General features: G+C 40.5%; 1 protein-coding gene across 3 annotated transcripts in view; it reads right to left on the reverse strand.

Moving 5' to 3' along the window:
* Positions 1-3075: 3075 nt before the first annotated feature.
* helz (helicase with zinc finger) overlaps positions 3076-18293 on the reverse strand; it is a 53396-nt gene continuing 38178 nt past the window's right edge. The window contains exons 24-32 of one of the 3 annotated variants that reach the window (XM_037074809.1): positions 14609-14654; positions 12627-12832; positions 11504-11708; positions 11300-11382; positions 10656-11169; positions 9553-9820; positions 8686-9379; positions 7292-7583; positions 3076-7196 (exon numbers count right to left, since the gene is read on the reverse strand). In XM_037074809.1, coding sequence (XP_036930704.1) covers positions 6844-7196; positions 7292-7583; positions 8686-9379; positions 9553-9820; positions 10656-11169; positions 11300-11382; positions 11504-11708; positions 12627-12832; positions 14609-14654 — 2661 coding nt within the window. In that variant the 3' untranslated portion in view covers positions 3076-6843. The remainder of the gene's footprint in view (positions 7197-7291; positions 7584-8685; positions 9380-9552; positions 9821-10655; positions 11170-11299; positions 11383-11503; positions 11709-12626; positions 12833-14608; positions 14655-18293) is intronic. The other 2 variants (XM_037074733.1, XM_037074901.1) reach the window with 2 other exon arrangements.

The raw sequence follows: 18293 nt of genomic DNA on the forward strand, positions 1-18293 counted from the left end.
GCGGCTTCTGAGGGTTTTGCTGGTCAGGTACTTCAAAAGCCCAGCCTGAAACCATGTATCCGTCTGACCCTGGGGATTTATTTGCTGTAGGAGCCGTTATTGCCTTCTCCAGCTCTCCAGCTGTCATACCAGCCGACAGAATTGGATTCTGTTCATCGGAAATCAGGAAGATTAAGTGTATTAAGGAGTCTCGCTATGTTTTGTTTTCCTCTAACATGGCTTCCTCCACCACCTGCACTCTTTTGCCTCTGAGACTGTATCAACCCCATCTACATGCTAGCAGTTGTCTTGATATCTTCTCTCATTTCTCAGAGAGTGTCACAATTTCCCTGGGAAAGTCGTCTGCAGATTATTGTTTGAAGGTTAGCCATGTGATCGAGCTCCTGTAAGGTTGATTCATTTCAGCTCAAAATGGCTGCCGGCATCAGTCGCGTGTACAGATTAGCTGCAGAAATCTGTTCTTTCACAGGCATGGCAGTTTTCTGTTTTTCCCTATTAATATCATATACGCCTCATCAAGTTTTCCTTCCGCTAGCCTATGTAGTGTTAGCAACCTCAGAAAAGACACTGCAGTCTATGCTTCCAGCAAGAAACCACCATCAAAAAGCCACTCATAGCCACAAATAATACTCAGAACAGCACCAAACATCAGCAACAGTACAAATAGGGTCCCAGCACATGGTTCGAGGTGTCAAACATCTACTAGCTTAGCTGGATTTCTACTGAATAGACAACACAACTCACCACTCTCCTGCAGCAGCTTGCTCGTTGTGGGGAAGCCCTGACGAGTCGATTACCAAATGCGGTTAGAAATGCTCAATTCTGTTCTTTTCCCTGTTCGCTCTCGAAAATAACTGTTATAAACTGGTAGGCAAGACACATATGAACTTTAACTGCATTTCCATGGAGTAATAATCACACATTTTCATTCTTGAGCTGCGGAACTCTACTGCACTCTGTAAATGACTCGTCGGGTTTCCCCACAACAGGAAGCTGCTGCAGTAGAGTGGTGAGGTGAGTTGTGTTCACTTTATAATAGCATATTTATGTGATGCCTTGAACTATGTGCTCAGACCATATTTGTACTGTTGCTGAAGTTTGGTGCTGTTCCGAGCACTATATACAGCAGACTTCAAACACAACACCAGTGGATGCTTCCTCCAGAAATTTTCTGACGATACAGTCACCATTGCTCTTATTAAAGGAGGTGAGGACGAAGAGTACAGGCGTGTAATCAGAGACTTTGTGGATTGGAGTGACAATAACCATCTTTATCTCAACACCACAAAGACCAAGGAGATGATGGTGGAGGATCCAACCAGGACGCTGAGGTGGAAGTTGTGTCCAGCCACAGATACCTCGGTGTACAGCTGGGCATTAAGTTGGTTTGGCGGATTCATGTGGAGACAGTATGTAAAGTGCAAAGTCGACTCTACTTTTTGAGGAGGTTGAGGTCATTCAACATTTGTCAACCCCTAATGCCCACTGTAGACCACTCAGTAGTGGCCAGCGCTCTTTTCTTTGCTGTGGCGTGTTGGGGAGAGGTGTCACGCACAGCGGATAGGAACAGAATAAATAAAATCATTAAAACAACCAGCTCTGTGGTGCATTCCAGACTGGACACTGTCCAGCAGGTGGCAGAAGACAGGATGCTGTCTAAGATGAGGGCAATCTTGTGGAACCCCTCCCATCCACTCAATGCGCTGGGGGTGATCAAAAGGAGCACCTTCAGTGAAAGACTGATCGTGCCACGGTGCAAGTCAGAGCGCAGCAGGAGCTCTTTTCTCCCTGCTGCAATGAAACTTTTTAATGAGCACTTGTGATCCTTGTAGGGACAGGCTGAATGTTCTGGTTCTTAACTTTATTTATGTATGTATGCATGTGTGTCTAATAATGGCTGCAGCAATGAAAGAATTTCTTGTCAAGGATTACTAAAGTACTCAATCAGTTATTTGTGGCTATGAGTGGATTTTTGATGGCGGTTTCTTGGTTGGAGGCATAGACTGCAGTGTATCGTGTTGTCTTTTCTGAGGTTGCTAAAACTACATAAGCTAGCGGTCGGAAAAATGTATCTCTCTGGGTTGGGGGGTGTCTGTGTTAGACCACAGATTAAATTAACACCGGAATATCCCTTTAAGCTGCTAACATAATGGCCGCTCACCTCTTGATCTTTTTAACACTCGCTCCTCTACCACTTTTGGTGTTTGGGATTGTTTGAAGATTTGAGGTTTTCCTGAAGAATTTGGAGATAATCCTCCTTCTTCATTATTCCATTTCCTTTCTTTAGAGTAGTGGATCCACTTGCAGGAAAACAGCCCCACAGCACAATACTACCACCATCTCCACCATGCTTGACAGTAGGTACAGTGTTCTTGGAATTAAAGGCCTCACATTCTTCAATTGGTGTAAAAATGACTGGAACTGAAGACTGCCATGGTATGTACACGTACCTTACAAGTGGTCATGAACTTTAGGATACGGCTGTATGCGTCGGTTCTGTGGACTTTTTTCCTTGTTGAAATGTTTCCCAAGATTCTGTTTTTACAACAGCAGGTAAGCTGCTTATTGCGGAGGTTTTGTTTTTATTGAGTAGCGCACAGAAACCAACCAACCAAATATGGTTATTTAACCGGGTGGATGTAAAGGGGCTGATAAACGTCTTTCTCCATGTTCACAGACAGCGTTCTCACACGGAATAAGACAAAGTGATTTAAAAAGAAAGACAAAATATAGCAGGTCGCCAAATGGCAAACATTGTACACCTTGGCTACCTATGTACGGGGCATGTGTGTGAGAAGGAGTGCGAGTGCGTCAGCATGAAGTGTTAGAGGTGGACAAATCTGTTTGGATCAATGTGAGACCAGGGCGCAGCAAAGCCAGATGCCAAAGACTCAGACAGAGAGTCAGTTAATGGGAACACTGAGCATGATATGTCTCCTTGAACATATTCATCCACATCCAGAGTGCTTCTGGCAAGGAAGGGGGGGGAAAAAAAAAAACCCAGAACTCCAGCAATTTCAATAAAAACACTTTAATAGAGAAACAAATAAAAAAAAAGAAAATAAACCTTTGAAACACAGTCTAAATCCTTTATTATAACCACCACCAATTGAAATGAAGAAGAGTAAAACAGATCTATTCATTATTTTGTACCCACGGGGGAGGAACCAATGGGACTGGGAGGCTGGGAGAACAGGTGTGCCATTGATTCACTGCAGCGAGGGAAGAACAGAGGAGAGCAAACAGAAAACAGGAAGAGATGTGGCGTTTATAGAAGGCTGAACACAGTGCTCTCTACTGGCTGGGCAAAAGGTTGCTCCCTTTCCATGTGCCACACATACACACACACAAGATGGTTTCGCTTTGTTTTCTTTATAAAAAGGCAACACAGAATGCTCTCAAGAAAAGGAGTCTCAGGATGATTTATGGTGAAATACTGGGTCGAGAAAACATTATTTATAAGCAAAGATCTTGTTAAACTGATTTTGGAGAAAGAAATGGGACAAAATTAAGCCTTAAAGACAAATTGGTAGTATAAATTTGTGAATAAAATCACTTGAAGATGTCTTTGGCTCAATATCTTCTACTTCAGAAATAAATAAAACGCATGTGAAGAAGTGGTGAAATATTAGTATTGCACAACTTCAGAGATTAGCTGTTAGACTGCTTTGCGGAAAAATTAATCCCCCCCCAAAAAATACGCCCAAAGCTTCGTCAATACGTCGCACACCAGGGAGCAACCTCAGCTTTAGCCCTGCTAGGTAACTGCAGAAAAAAAAACAAAACAAAACAAAAAAAATAAAATAAACTTACATGACCATTACATATTTGATTGACATGTTAGTAAAGTATTATAATAGTTTTGTTGATAATGTCACAAGTTATTGTACACATCAAATAATATACCAAAATTTGACTCTGTAGGTTGAACAAAAGCTTCTTTTTTTTTTCTTTTTTTTTTTTTTTCTTCTTCAACCACAAATCATTACAAACTGATAAAAACAGGGATAAAAACCAGCCAGGTCATCTCAACATGCATGAAAAGAAAACAGTCTTCACATTAAAAAAAAAAAAAAAAAAAATCGAAGTTGATTGTTGTACAGCTGTGAGGTGGTGAGAAACAGAACAGGACACATCCAGCAACATTTACTCAAAAATATGTATTGTACAGTGGGAGAAGTCATCTTATAACAGCTGCAACAGAAAAATCTCCTCTTTGTCAAATCAGCCAGATACCATTTTAAAAAAATCTAAAAAGTTACAACAAGGTGTTGCAACTACCAACATGTGTGTTGTCGTCCATTTCTAGAATTATTATTATCATTATCATTATTAGTGAATTTGCATAATTAAAAAGGGCAAACCTCTTCTTTGAACAGCTTCTACAAAATTGAGGCGCTCCCAAAGTTCTTGTTTGTAAATACCTAGAAAATGCATATTTACAAGTATGTGTTGTTCTCCGACCAAGTCAAAAACTCTGGACCTTGGAAATAACAATGTGAAATCTTGAAAATAAAACCAAAGCTTCACAAAGCGTTCCGCTGACTGTTCAAAACACATCTAAGTTATTAGCAGTAGGGTAGTAACTTTCTGAGGAAGTGACATTTTAAGAGACTTAACAGTGACTAAAAGCAATGAAACCGCGGGAGGAATTCATTACAGTTTTACCAATTTGCAAATGGGGCAGTGGTGATGAATTACATACAACAGGACACAGCACTGGGTCAATGTTTCCAGGATCACCTTTATCATAAAAGAAAAAAACTCAACAGAGTGTATCAGCATCTTTTTATATTTTACCTGCAATGGACTATAATTATCAGGGTATAAAGCAGTGAAACCTGTGCATGTGGCTGTGTGGCCTCAGTGACTGAACCCCAATGTTCCCTTGTTCATCACCTGTTCGAGGTTGTAAGAGGGGGAAAAGTCACGTGGCTATAGCAAATGTTAAGCGTGGTCAGAGATTTTTCTATTAAATTAAAGGGAGCTCCACCTACTGCTTTAATGTTAATATGCCAGATCAGATCAGACTGAAAACGTTAATAATGTCACTCCTCAAAAGAGCCGGATCAACTCCCACGACATTACTCATTCATTCTTATTATGCACAGTCTACAAACAGATACATTAAAAGTCATGTCTTTGAACAGATTATTGTGTAGTTGCTTTTTTGGTTAAATCTCGAGCAGAGCGTTGAAAGGATGCAGAGATAGGGAAATTCTTTCTGACTTTTCTATGGTTAAAAATATCAGCTTACGAGAGATTTAAGTGATTATTGTTTATTGTTTTCCTTCTGCGCCAGGATTAAAGATTGTCTTACAGAGAAAATGACAAAGAATCTTTAGGCAGTCTGGCTTTACACTATGAATATGTATCTAGAAAGTGACTGACTGCAAATATCTCTGAGACCAATATAATATTAAAAGCAGTGATAATACACAGTGTGCTGTTTGCTACAGTGATCACCATTTCAGGCATTTCCAATGAAATAAAAAGTCACAAATGTTAGTGTATTTCTGATGTGTATTGACCATGAATTGACAGTGTTAGCTAGTTCAGATTTAACCAAAAAAGCCTAACAAAACATTTAGCCTGTTCAAAAACATCTGACTGGCAGTGTGGTTCACACCCTCAGCTTCAACCTACCCATCATGACACACCACTCTGACCTCACCACTCTCTCTTCACTTTCACAAACCCTCAGAGTACTGCAACCTTTTCAAAAAAAAAAAAAAAAAAGCTCAAAGTCCATTGGTGACAAAAAGAAAAAAACACACATTTTTATATCCACCAGCAGTTACTGAGAAAATTTCCCTGGTGAAGATTCTGACGAGGAAAGAAATCAAAATAAAACGAGTGAGCATCTGCCACTAGAGAAGCAGTCTGGGAGAATCTTATCACAGAAAGCGATGGTGTTCTCTGATCCTTAACACAAACAAAGGAGGAAGGACATGGCTGTTCCTGTTCTGACATTTTCACACCGTAACGACCTGTTGCTGATGAGAAATTGGTGAGAGAAAATAAAATGCACACTCAATATCTGTATTGGTATTTTTCAGTAAATAATCACATGTACGACTAAATCACTGAGGATGATTTCCCAGTGTTAGGGTGTCTAAGAATTAAGGATCAGAAGCCAACAAACAAAAAAAAATAAAAATAATTCATAATGCAAATGCTAGCATGATACAGGAATTTAAGGACATGTCTGTGGCATACAATTCAGTCTTTTATTTTCTTTATATGTACAGATTAGAGGAAAATTTTATCTACTTCTATACACTGTTCCATGTAGTTTCCGTGTCGGTTGACCACTTAGCTTTTGTCCGTTACCACGACTACAGTAGTATGAAAATCAAGACATAACGTCCACTCAAAACTGAGGAATACAAAATGATAAAAACTTCAACATACGCATTTAGTAAGCAACAAAAATCAACTTCAATAAGGAAAAATATGCAGGTAGCTAAGTGGTCAACCAAATCTCACCTTTTTTTATTTAATTTTTTTCTGACTTTTTTTTTTTTTTTTTGCATTACGTACATATACAAGTGTAGATAATATAAGTATATATTCATATATACATAATGAGTATGTATATATACCAGTAATGCATTCATTATATATACTTATTTTCTTCACAGATATGTGAAACAGGAGAAAAGAGGACTGTTACAAATAAAAAGTTAAAATGAAACAAAATGCAGAAAACAAACCTACTGATAGAAACAATTTGTAAATGCACTTTGCACTATTTTTTGTGTTTTTAGAAACCGTTTTGCTATTTTTTTTTTTGTTTTGTTTTATATTTTATCACTTATTTGTTTTTGGGAGGGGTGACACTCATTTAAAATAGGAATAGTACCCATTGCTACCATTTGAACTTCCTATACTCAGCTCTTGAAGGAGTGAGAGAGGGTCGCTGTTCTTTTTGACCTGCTCCGGGCGAACAGCTCGGGGTTTGGGTGGAGCGCGGAGGGCGCTGGCATAGGACATGGTGGGTGGTTTGCTTAAATTTGGAGCCCCCTGGCTGGCCTCTGTGGGAGCCTGTGGCCGCGGCTGCTGCTTGTTTTTGGGCATGAGAGGAGGAAACTGTCCGAGGTGCTGAAGGGAGTTGAGGGCGTGTGGGTGCGTCTGCTGTGCCGCTGTGGCCTCGGCCTTCACCTGCTCCTCTGTCTGACGAAGGGCCTTGGAAGCTGCAAGTGGATCGAAAAAGAAGGATAGGTGAATTCAACTTGGATAGAGCACTGTAAATAGTAGTCCTTCTAACATCGTATTTGGTGATACCTACCCATAAGGTCCCGATGCTGAGCGAGTGTGCCGGCTCCGTTACATGGAATGTTCTGGAACGGACCGGGACCCCCACCGTTACTGGGCCAGAGGTCATGTGGGGGGTAACCGTAGGGGGCATGTGGGTGCTGATGATGCTGTATGTGTGGATGAGGGTGTTCCTGGGGGTCTGACGTACAGGGCTGGGGCTGCTGGGACAGGGCATTGTGGGCGTTGGCTGGAGACGATTCTTCTGGGTAGCTAGAGGAGATCCGGCGCTGATAGAGAGGCCGGCCCGGACCTCTTGGTTCATACTGTACAGACAGGTGAGATAGATAAGAAGGTTGAGAATGAGATATTGAGCCAGACAGACAGAATAAAGCCTTGGAACCCTGAGTAGCTGCAGTGCTCAGAGCAGAGTCAAGTCTAATGTCCTCCTACTGCAGCTCTCACAAAATAATCACATCATTCTCGCCACTAGGACTGAAATTAACCATTAACTGGTGGTTTCATTGTGGATTACTCTGCAGATTAGTAAAATCGATCAATAAATCCTGAAAATAAAGTTTTTGGACCTTCATCCTGGTGTGAGTTACAGGGACACCTTAAACTTGATTATAAGTATGAAACAAACAGGATTAAGGATTATTTGACAATTTAACACTGGTAAATGAATTATATTGATGTAATTTGCTGATTGTTTTAACTCAGTCGCTTGTTTCTTTTACGTAATTTTTTTGTTGTCCTTTGTTATTTTATATGAAACACTTTGCTGCTGTCATAAGAAATTCTGATTCTCAATGGGAATATTCCTGGTAAAATAATTTAGTCTAGAAAATGTCAATGAAAAATCACTTCTTTTGTGTTTATCTCATTGTAAGCATAAAAACAAAAGGCATGCATGTAACCATTCCTCTGCTTATAATACCCCATTTAAGTTACCAAATATTTATTTTGCATCTCTGTCAAATTTGGGTAATTTAAGCCCCTAATCATCTACATTTTCCTGTTAACATCAATCATTTAAATTCAATCAGGAGCTTTGAAATCTTGCAACATTTACAGCTAAATATCTGAGAAAAGCCTCACATGTCTCATCACAGTACAATGCTTACAACTGTACTGGTTCTAATGACAAAAAACATTTGCATTGTTTAAAATCAGGCGATGCCCAATTTCCCCTGTATACAGAAATCAATAGCCTGGTGGAAAGTGAGGAAGAGTCATAATATAAGAGCTTTTTCTCTGATGTATTCTGTCGCAGACGAGCGCATATGAACACAGTACTGTGAATTACAACAATTCTCACTCAGTTTTACAGCAAATTCAAAAGAGGCTATTGGATTAGAGGCTCACAGCCAATTTCATTGATTGAATAAATCACTGATAATATTCAAAGAAACAAACAATCCTTACCTCATCTACATTGTGAAGGGCTGTGGCTGCTGATGTTCTTGGGGACAGTGGGTGGTAGGACTCCTGGTCTGGACCTTGACTTTGTTGGTGTTGCTGTTGTTGCTGTTGTTGTTGTTGTTGTTGTTGTTGCTGTTGCCGCTGTTGCTGTTGCTGTTGCTGTTGTTGCTGGTGCTGATGGTGAAGTTGCATCAGATGGACTTGCTCCTGTCTGCTGGGGTGAGCCATGATGGGCAGTCCATAAGGAAGGCTGTGGCCCTGGTTCCCCATCAGGTGGTTCTGCTGTGGTGGGCTCACTGACGCAGCTCCACCATGAGACCACTGGGCAGCCTCTTGCAAAAGGTATTTGACCTGGGAGGGAGGAGGGCTGGCAGAGTGGGCTGGTGGCTGATGTGGGAAGCTACCAGTATTATACATGGGGTTCCCCGGGTGCTGCTGCTGCTGCTGCTGCAGAGCTGGGTTGTTGAGAAGGCTGTCATTAAGGAGCTCGCGGCCGGTGTCATGGGAGTAATGTCCTGATGGGAAGGGGCCAGCGTGATTGGAGGAGGCGGCTAAAGAGGATGAAGGGTCACCGGAGGCACGGGGCTGGGACTGGCGGTACTGGAGCAGGCGAGACTGAGGTGGAGGCTGCATCTCAGCGACTTCCCTGGGCTCAGGCTGCTCCTGTGGGGGCATCTCTCTCAAGAGGCCAGGGTACCTGGGTATTATAACATTTATTACTTTACATTTGATGGTAATATCATGTTGGAAGCATCAGCAAGGAAAATGAAGCTGGGAAGGACAATAGTCGATCTACTCTACACAAAGATGTTTTCATGTTCAGTAGTAAACTTTAACATTTCTTCAGCATGACAAAGAATGCACACTAACCTGGTGAAAGGTGGCCCAGAGGAGGCGGAATTAACAGCCTCATCCTCCATATTGGCACTAAGGCCCCAACTAGCTGCCCGGAGCAGCTGGTGGGGGAAGCGAGCCATACCGGGCTGAGCAAGGTGGGCTAGCTGTTGGGGCAGAGGGAAGGCGACACCGCCCTGGAGGAAAGGGCCTGCTGCTTCCCCCCACTGGCCCAGCCTGGCTGCCTGCTGCTGCTGCTGCTGCTGCTGACTCAGGGCCTCAAGAGCCAAGGGACCCTGGAGGTCTGAAAGGGCAACCATGTGGTTAGTTTCAGAGTCACTGGTGTTGTCCTTATCACTCTGCAGGCTCAGGTACTGTACACTGTCACACTTTGCCATTTAAGTGGTGTGGATTGTAGTTCGTAAAGACCCATCTTTCATTGATAAAGCTTAAAGAGCAAAATCAGTTAAGTTAAATCACATTGTATAATGGTTTTTGCTGGCATAAAGCAGAATTGGAATGAAAGAGGATGCAGGCTGTTTGCTGAGCTGAGCCGAAGGCGCCAGCAAGTGGAAACACAGAGGCGGCTAGGGCGAATAGGGAGAGAGTTGGGAGTCAAGTGTAACTGAGTAAGACTGTGTCAGTGAGTAACAGTGACTCTCCTGGTGGGACTAAACCACACAGCATCATATTCCTCGTCCTGCTGAGCTTGCCAAACCTTGATATTTTGAGAAGGACAGGTGTCCCAAACATGTTCATGAAAGTTGAAGTACATCTTTAACAGCTGCACAGAAGCACTCAGGAAAGGTGTGTGGTACTATGGCCCTCAGTTTAGTTAAGATTAGTATACATGACAACATTGAAAATAAAATAAAACTCTGCTGTTTGGTAATTTGCCTTATGAAATCAAACAAATATGCAAACTACAATAAATAAGTGACCTGTGCTAATTTTAGGTTTAGTCACATGTTGTTTGTTTGTGTTGGCCCGTTCTCAAGGCTGCCCAATATTGTTCAGTGCTCAGTCAATCAGAACTGAGGATGCATTAAAAGTAATGTTTTCAATATGATATTGATTCACATTATCATTATTAACTTCCATTCCCTTAAAAAGAAAGAAAAATATGATGCTCTACTCACCCAAGCTGTCTCCCAGACTTCCATCCTGTCCATCCTCCCCAAAACTGTTGACCCTGTTATGCTGTGACAGGCCTGGGTGGTGGCCACCTGGGTGGCCCATTGGAGTTCTAATAGAGCTACTCATCTCCTCCACACCTCCAGACTCTGGCCCATCCAAAGTGGGAGACTGGACAGCCCTGTGAGGGGGTATGGGGCCACTGAAGAAGGAAGCGCTGTGGCTACCACCAGTGTAGGCAGGGCTGAGCTGTTGCTGCTGCTGTTGACTCTGCTGGGCCATCCCTGGGTGTTGAGGCTGGTTGACCCGGTAAGGAAGCCTGGAGACTGGATATTGTGGGGGGAAGGCTCTTCCACTGGCAGGATGTGGAGGAAAAGCCGGGTTGGGTGGTGCCAGGTGGTAGTTGAGGGGTCTTTGGGCAGCTGAGGGATCTTTTCGATGGAGCAGTGCATTAGGAAATCCAACAAGCCCATCTGACTGCGAGTCTAGACTTCGACTTTGGCCTGTGTCTAAATCTCCCTGGTTCAAAAAAAATAAACCAATCCAAACACAGTAAGTACAGGTTTACCAGCCTAAGTAATGTGCCTATACATTAGATGAATGAGTTACATCTTGTCAAAATCTGAAACATCAAAAATCAACAACTTGCCTGTTTTTCCTTCATGTCTGAGGCTTTCCTCTCTGGTGTCTGAAGACGGCTCTGTTCTGACTTTGGACATCCTTCTAATTTACCTAAGAAGTAAAATAAAAACAAAATTTTTACCATAAGATGACTTTTCTATCTATTCAAGTGTAGAAAATGACGGTAAAATTGTGATTTTTGCTTGATATGATAATTAAAATCAAGGCATACCATTTCTGATGGGGTCGGCCTGTAGCTCCTTGTCAGGGCTGGGCTGGCCCATTCCTAGAGGAGAGGGGTGGGCCACCCCACTGTAGGGAATAGGGGAGCCTCGATTCTGGGCCTGAAGCAGATTGAAGTTGTAGGCCATGGCTGCTGGGTGGCTCATGATGCGAGGGTCCACAGCAAAGCGATTCTGGTAACCTGGCCAAGGCAACTGGGGAAGATAAAAACACAGATTGACAGATCAATACACTGTGCCAAAGGACAGGGAGGTACACACATACTGTGGATTATGGATATGCACCTAATCAGTAACAGTGATCAGTGCCAGTAAAATATGAAAACAAATGACTCAATTCCTAAAAAGCAATATACTAAATCAGTTGTGTGGGAGCAAATCAAAGAGGTGTTATTTTGTGTACCCCCCCCTTGTCTTAGATGTAGGGGGTATTACGATTCTGAAACTGATACTAAAGCTGGGATACAAACATCCTCAGTCAGCTGTCAGTCCTGTTCCCAAAAAGGAGAAAAAAATAGGAGAAAAAATGAAAGTTTCTCCACAAACAGAACTCCCATCTCATCTCTAAAACTTGTTATGCAGTAACTATCTACCTGCCTTTTTCTGTGCATGGTGCATTTTGGCGCTGCTCATAACTTAGAAGCATTTCGTTGCTCTTACTTAGTATGCAGACTCGACTAAAAGTATTTTATCTATGTTTGTAATTTATGTGAAATCAAAATTATGAAAACATCATAGTGTTATTTAGTGTTCCTGGTAATCCAAATTATTGCTGATTTAGTTAAAAGCCAGATTCTTTCTTGTCTTTTTTGCCTCTGTTCCCATAGATGATATTGCAGTACATCAACCAACAGTAAATCCAAAGGAAATACAGTCCAAGCCTGACCTTGTGTTAATTAACCTAGGCTGGCCACTTTGTATTAAAAAAAAAACAAACAAACTACTGATTCACTCACATTATGAAATAACTGCGATTCTTGACTTAATACGCACAGTGTTTTTACACATTATGTGACATATTCTTTGACTGAACTCTTCGCAGTAGATGAACTATGTCACACATGAGCTGACATTACTTTAGTATAGAGAGACTTACATACGTCAGTTTGTTACCTGAGGCAGCGAACTTACAGGCAGGGGCATGGACATGACCATGTTGCCACCATACACAGCTGGAACATAGAGGATACTGGCGCCTGTGTGCGGATCTATCCTCTGAACAGGACTGGGTGACTTGCCCATGCCAGCTGGTGTTCCACCCAAGGGTGGTGTGAATGCCCGAATAGGGTTTCCCATCAGCATGGCTGGGTTGGGTTGAACTGCAATGAGAGAACGTGGAAAAGTAATTCAAGTGGATCTTAATCCCAATGTGATGACAACTGATATCTAAGGCATATCTATATATCCGTGAGTCTATAAGAGACAGGAGGGCAACATATAAATATCTGGAGGCAGACTTATTTCAATCTTTATGTGGGGAGGCAGCAGTGTTACAACGACACTAGTAACTATGATAGAGTATAATGGGATAATAAATCAAATAAACAGTTATTTATGAACATTTTTTAACAGTACTTAACATTACTACTACTACATTGTTGCGATTAAAGGATTGTAAAACAAATTAAATTATTACTCTCGACAACAAAGTACAGTGGTAACACATGAGACTGCAGCATGACTAAAGAATATACACACCAATACGGGTTAATAAGCGTTTCTATTAATTAGCTGACTATTTAGCTCTGCGTTCATGACTTCTGTCTCACGGCATCATCCAAGCTGTCGTTCAGAAAATAGTTAAATTAGTAGCTTACTTGCTGGATGTAATTATACTTACGTCTGAGTGTATCTGAAGGACAGTTTGGATGATGCTCTCATCGGTTAAAGAGATTCATGAAAGCATAGCTAGACATTCAGATGACTACAGTTTACAGCTATGAACTTGTGTCTATATCATTTCATTAGCTCTATATGGACTCCTGCTAACATAACATACATGAAGAATATGGGGATAAGGAGGAGGACGTATGAGCAAGGCTGTCGAAAACTGTATGTGATGTACTTTCACTAGATGGTTTGAAAGATTGCTCATGTCATCGCCCTTACATGCAAAAGACTTGCTGCACTATGGCAAAGACCATCGTCTGCATGGATTTTCGTGAAGTGTAACCACACGTTTAAACATTTGGCTCTCTCCGTCATTGCCACTCAGAGCAGGGATTGGGAATAGGCATACATTACATTTTAAAAGACAATGTACATGCACAATTGGGGGAAGATATCATGCATTTAAAATGTCCGACAGTCCATTACTAACATTTTAGTCCCGTCTTTTCTCATCATCGAAAGCAAATAATGCATTTTATCATAGTTTTTCATTATGAAAGATCTATTTTTAGCCTGTCATCATCTGGTCTTAGTCATGGAAGTAAGGTTGTTGACAGACATTTTTTGTTATAGTTTTAGATAATGAAATTAACACTGTGGGGCACAGAGCATCGATCTGCATAGATTTCATTTGAAGCTTAGACTCACGTAGCTGACTGACAATCTGTAAGTGGTTGAACTCACTGATTGCCTTGTCTTAAAAAGCAGCATATTAACAACAACTTGCTGTGTTGTTCAAGACCGCATCATTCTGATGGCTTCAATAGCCTCAGGCCTTCATGCATCCATCTGGGCTGCTGCATAAGACTGGCTCATACCAGGCTGTCAATATGTGTGCTTTTTTGTGTGAGGCAGAAACAATGTAAGCTCCTCCACTGTTGCCTTGTTGTAAAGCTAAGTGATGAGGCTAGGACTGATGCGTGGATGTGGATGGATTTTTTTTTCTTCTATATACTATATACTGATATGTAAAAAATGTGATTGTTATATCTTTATAGATTTCAAGTGTGTGTACAAGAACAATGTCTTTTTAAGCAGAGTGTATCAATGGTGGATTCAATCTTATAAATATCTACCTTTCTGGTCTTAAAAAGTCTGAACATCCTAGAGTTAGGATACTGTATACAGTTTCCTATTTTCTATTTAGAAAATGATTTTTATTATACCATACACAGGGGTAAACACAGACAGCAGGGTACACTCACCATATCCTTCAGGTGGAAGGTGCTCTGCATGGTTTGCATGTTTCCCCTGTAAGACATAAGAACATAAATTTTGGTCAGTGGTCAAGTTTGGCTGAATATTGGGTAGGTACACAGGCCTTTCAACTGTAAAGCAACATAGGAACAGTTGCAGCACGAGTGTCCAACATCTGTCACAACAGCTATAGGAGCAACACTTGACCAATGATGGAAGGAGGTAGGAGTTAAACTACACTGACGATTGTGGTTCGGTTGCAGAAAAAATATCAATTTTATTTAAAAAAAAAAAAAAGAAAAAAGAAAAAAAAAGTGTTGTAGGGCAGATCTAAAGGTCAGGATAAAAATATTTTTAGGTAGACATGTTTTTCCCCTCTCAAAATAATGTAACTACAGCGCGTGTAGACAGTTGCAGAATCACACTTTTCCTTAAAAACACGGGGTTCAAAATTGTTTTGTTTTTGAAAATAAATCTCCATCTCAAATTCACTTCATACAGTCCTGTCATGTAGGTGCCCCTTAATACAATCTCTTTACTGTCCTTAAATTACAGTATGAACACTTAAGTACTGTAATTATGTTTGAAACCTACTTATTCAACACTCACAAAGACATGCTGACACCTATTTTAGTACAACTAATTAATGTGTATCCACTACACTCCTTTTCTCACAGTGATAGTTTCACTCGTAAACTGCAGATATATCTACTAACATTAATATTAATACTTAAATTGAAGAGCCACTATTCACAATCAATGAATCACCTTTACCTTTACCAAACTTATGGATACATAACAAACACGGTCAGTGTAGTTTATTCTGGTTCAGTTTGGATGATCATTCTGCTTTGAGTCCTGGGTTGTATCTGAAATCACTCACAACCCACTATACAGTGGACTTTATAGTGAGTTCGCCATTTTGTAGAGCTGTCTGAAGGTATAGTGAGATTTAATATACACTACGTAGTTGACTCAAAGTATCCCACAATGCATTGTTAAAAGTAGTGTTCAACCAATGGTCACTAACCAAACAAGCATTATATACCATCATGCATTGTGCTGGAGGGAAGGAAAATGAACCCAATGGTATCCACAAGTATCATTTCTTTTGCTGTATGAGCCAACTATATAGTCCGCTATGTAAAACTCCCTATGTTGTGAGCAGAGTAGTGAATGTGTGATTTCAGACACAACCCAGGTGTCTGCCAACATAAATCTTTTCTTTCTACTGTGATATGACATTAACTGAACTCCTTCACTAATCTCTCTCCATCAGACACAATCTTTATCTCCAGGTTGCTTCTCCATCTACTGTTCAAGTGCACACAGGGTAAGAACTTAATCCTTGATCAATGGTGACACACATGTATTAACTGAAGTAGAGCACAGCTACTCACAATGTGGTGTATGTGCCCATGTGAACCTATACGTATATGTGGACGAAAACACGGACACACAAAACACTCTGGGTTCAAGAGATCTCCCCGTGCCTAAGGTAAGGTGCGCTGAATCTGGTGCATTATTAATCATCACAGGCAAATATACACAACAATCTACTTTGAGCTCTCTGAGTGGCTTGTTTTGAAGCACGCAGTCTCTCCCAAGGTTATGCTTTACTCAACATCCTCCCTTCCATGTGATCCACTATGTTACTATGAAAATAAAGCTGGTATTTTTATCTTCCAGGTACGAGGACACATATTTCACATTACTAGCAAAGCAATTTTCTTAAATTATACAAAGTTCACAAACTACACTTGTTTTATCATTATATAGGCTACTCCTTATGAACAAAGAATGGAAAACAATTATTAAGAAAACGTCTTTAATTGTTGTAGAAATGGTGTAATATGTTCCTGTCTGATGTTAAGTATATCGTTTCCATGTGTTAAAAGGTTACGGCACCTGTAGACAACCAAGTACAAAACTGCCTTATGTGACTTTGTATTAAATAAACATGCAATTATGTAAGTGTTTAGTATGAACAGGATCCCTTTCTTGGAACTGATGTCTGAGATATTGTCGTCTCAGAGGCAGCTTCGCCTTGCTGCTATTTTAAGGTGTAATATTAACTAAGTAATGCCAGACACACCAGACTGAAAATGTTGCCCATGGTCTAGTGCTATGGTTATCTGATCTAGTCATAGATGTGTTGCTGCAGAATTTCCTCTGAAAAGTATGTGCTGTATAGTGGCTAAGACTGAAAAGCATGTTCCTTTTAGTCTCTTATGATCAATTTTCTCAAACAGCAGGGGTGTACTGAGAATGAAAAACACCACTAACTGGACCTTAAAAATACAAGCTGTCTGTGTAGTGATTGTCAACAGGGGCATTGGTTTTTTGTGACGTTATTATTTTTTTTATCCAAACAGTTATACTACAATCTGTGCTTGACATGCATCATACACATCCACTAAGGTCAGGCTCTCTAAAATGTATACTGGTGTTGACCCCAGGTGTGACAGATGTCACGAGGATCCAGCCACTCATATTCATATGATTTGGTCATGTTCTTTGTTGCTTACCTATTTAATTCAATTTCAAAATCTTTCCCTGCGACATAAATTTTATATTTGAAGGTAACCGACATGTCTTTCTTGTTTACTTTCGTTTAGCTTTTTTTCTTCTTTTGATGTAGTGCATTTTCTTTTATCATTGCTAGATCAGACACAATATTTAAACTTTTTTTTTATCACCTGTGTTGCTGGAAATTCAATAAACAAATATTAGAGAAAAAGTGTGGGTCAGGTATATGTGCTAAGAGAAAGTCAGATAAGTTTGACTTAATACCAAGTTGATACCACCTCAAATATAATTTCTATCTTTCTTTCCTTCGTTAAAAATGACAGCATAATTTTCAGCTGAAACTACAAAATGTTTTTTTCATGTGAAACATATTTTACCACATTGTGGTAAAAGTGTCAAAGCCTTGCATATGAAGCCAAAACACCATCTGTGTCAGTGGAAAGCACTTAACAATATGAAGTCAACTGAAGCGCACTGTACAGTTCTTATAAATTGCAGAACACGCTGCATGCTTTGTGTTGATAAACAAGGTTTTTGCTTGAACATATCATCATGCAGTTAATGTTAATTGGATGACAGCTATAGAATAATTGCACCATCACCATTTAAATTGGCTCCCTATAAGCCTCCCTGTCACTATGCACTTTTGTCTGCCACCAGCCATGAAATTTCCTTGGAAAATCAAGTCTGACTGCTGATCCAGTTAGGCTGGCAGCCTGGCATAGCTTTCACATCTCTATTATAGACTAAAAGAATGAATAAACTCAGGTTTTGTCCTGTGTTGTTGTTGGTAGTTGTTATGCTGAAAAATATGGAAACAATCCAGTTGCCTGAAGCAGTGGCACCAAAAATACCACTTGAAAATGGAAAGTTGGTTTTATTGAATATGTTTTCCAAGAAATTAGAACAACAAATTGTGATGCAATCATGTTTTAGTTCTTCATCATTGAATCATTGAGGATTAAATGAGGATTTTGACACCAACAGTCAACTGGGGAAAAAAATGCAACATCTCCAATTGATTCTTCTGTGCTCATAGTAATGCAAGGAAACACTACAATAACCCCAACTGTGGTGTAATAGTTAAATGCAACATGGGTCATCAGAGGCAGCAACATTGTTTTCTTCTTTTGTTTTTATCAAAAGCTATGGTGAAAAACTTTT

Source organism: Acanthopagrus latus, chromosome 1 (assembly GCF_904848185.1).
Source record: "Acanthopagrus latus isolate v.2019 chromosome 1, fAcaLat1.1, whole genome shotgun sequence".
Lineage (NCBI taxonomy): Eukaryota > Metazoa > Chordata > Actinopteri > Spariformes > Sparidae > Acanthopagrus > Acanthopagrus latus.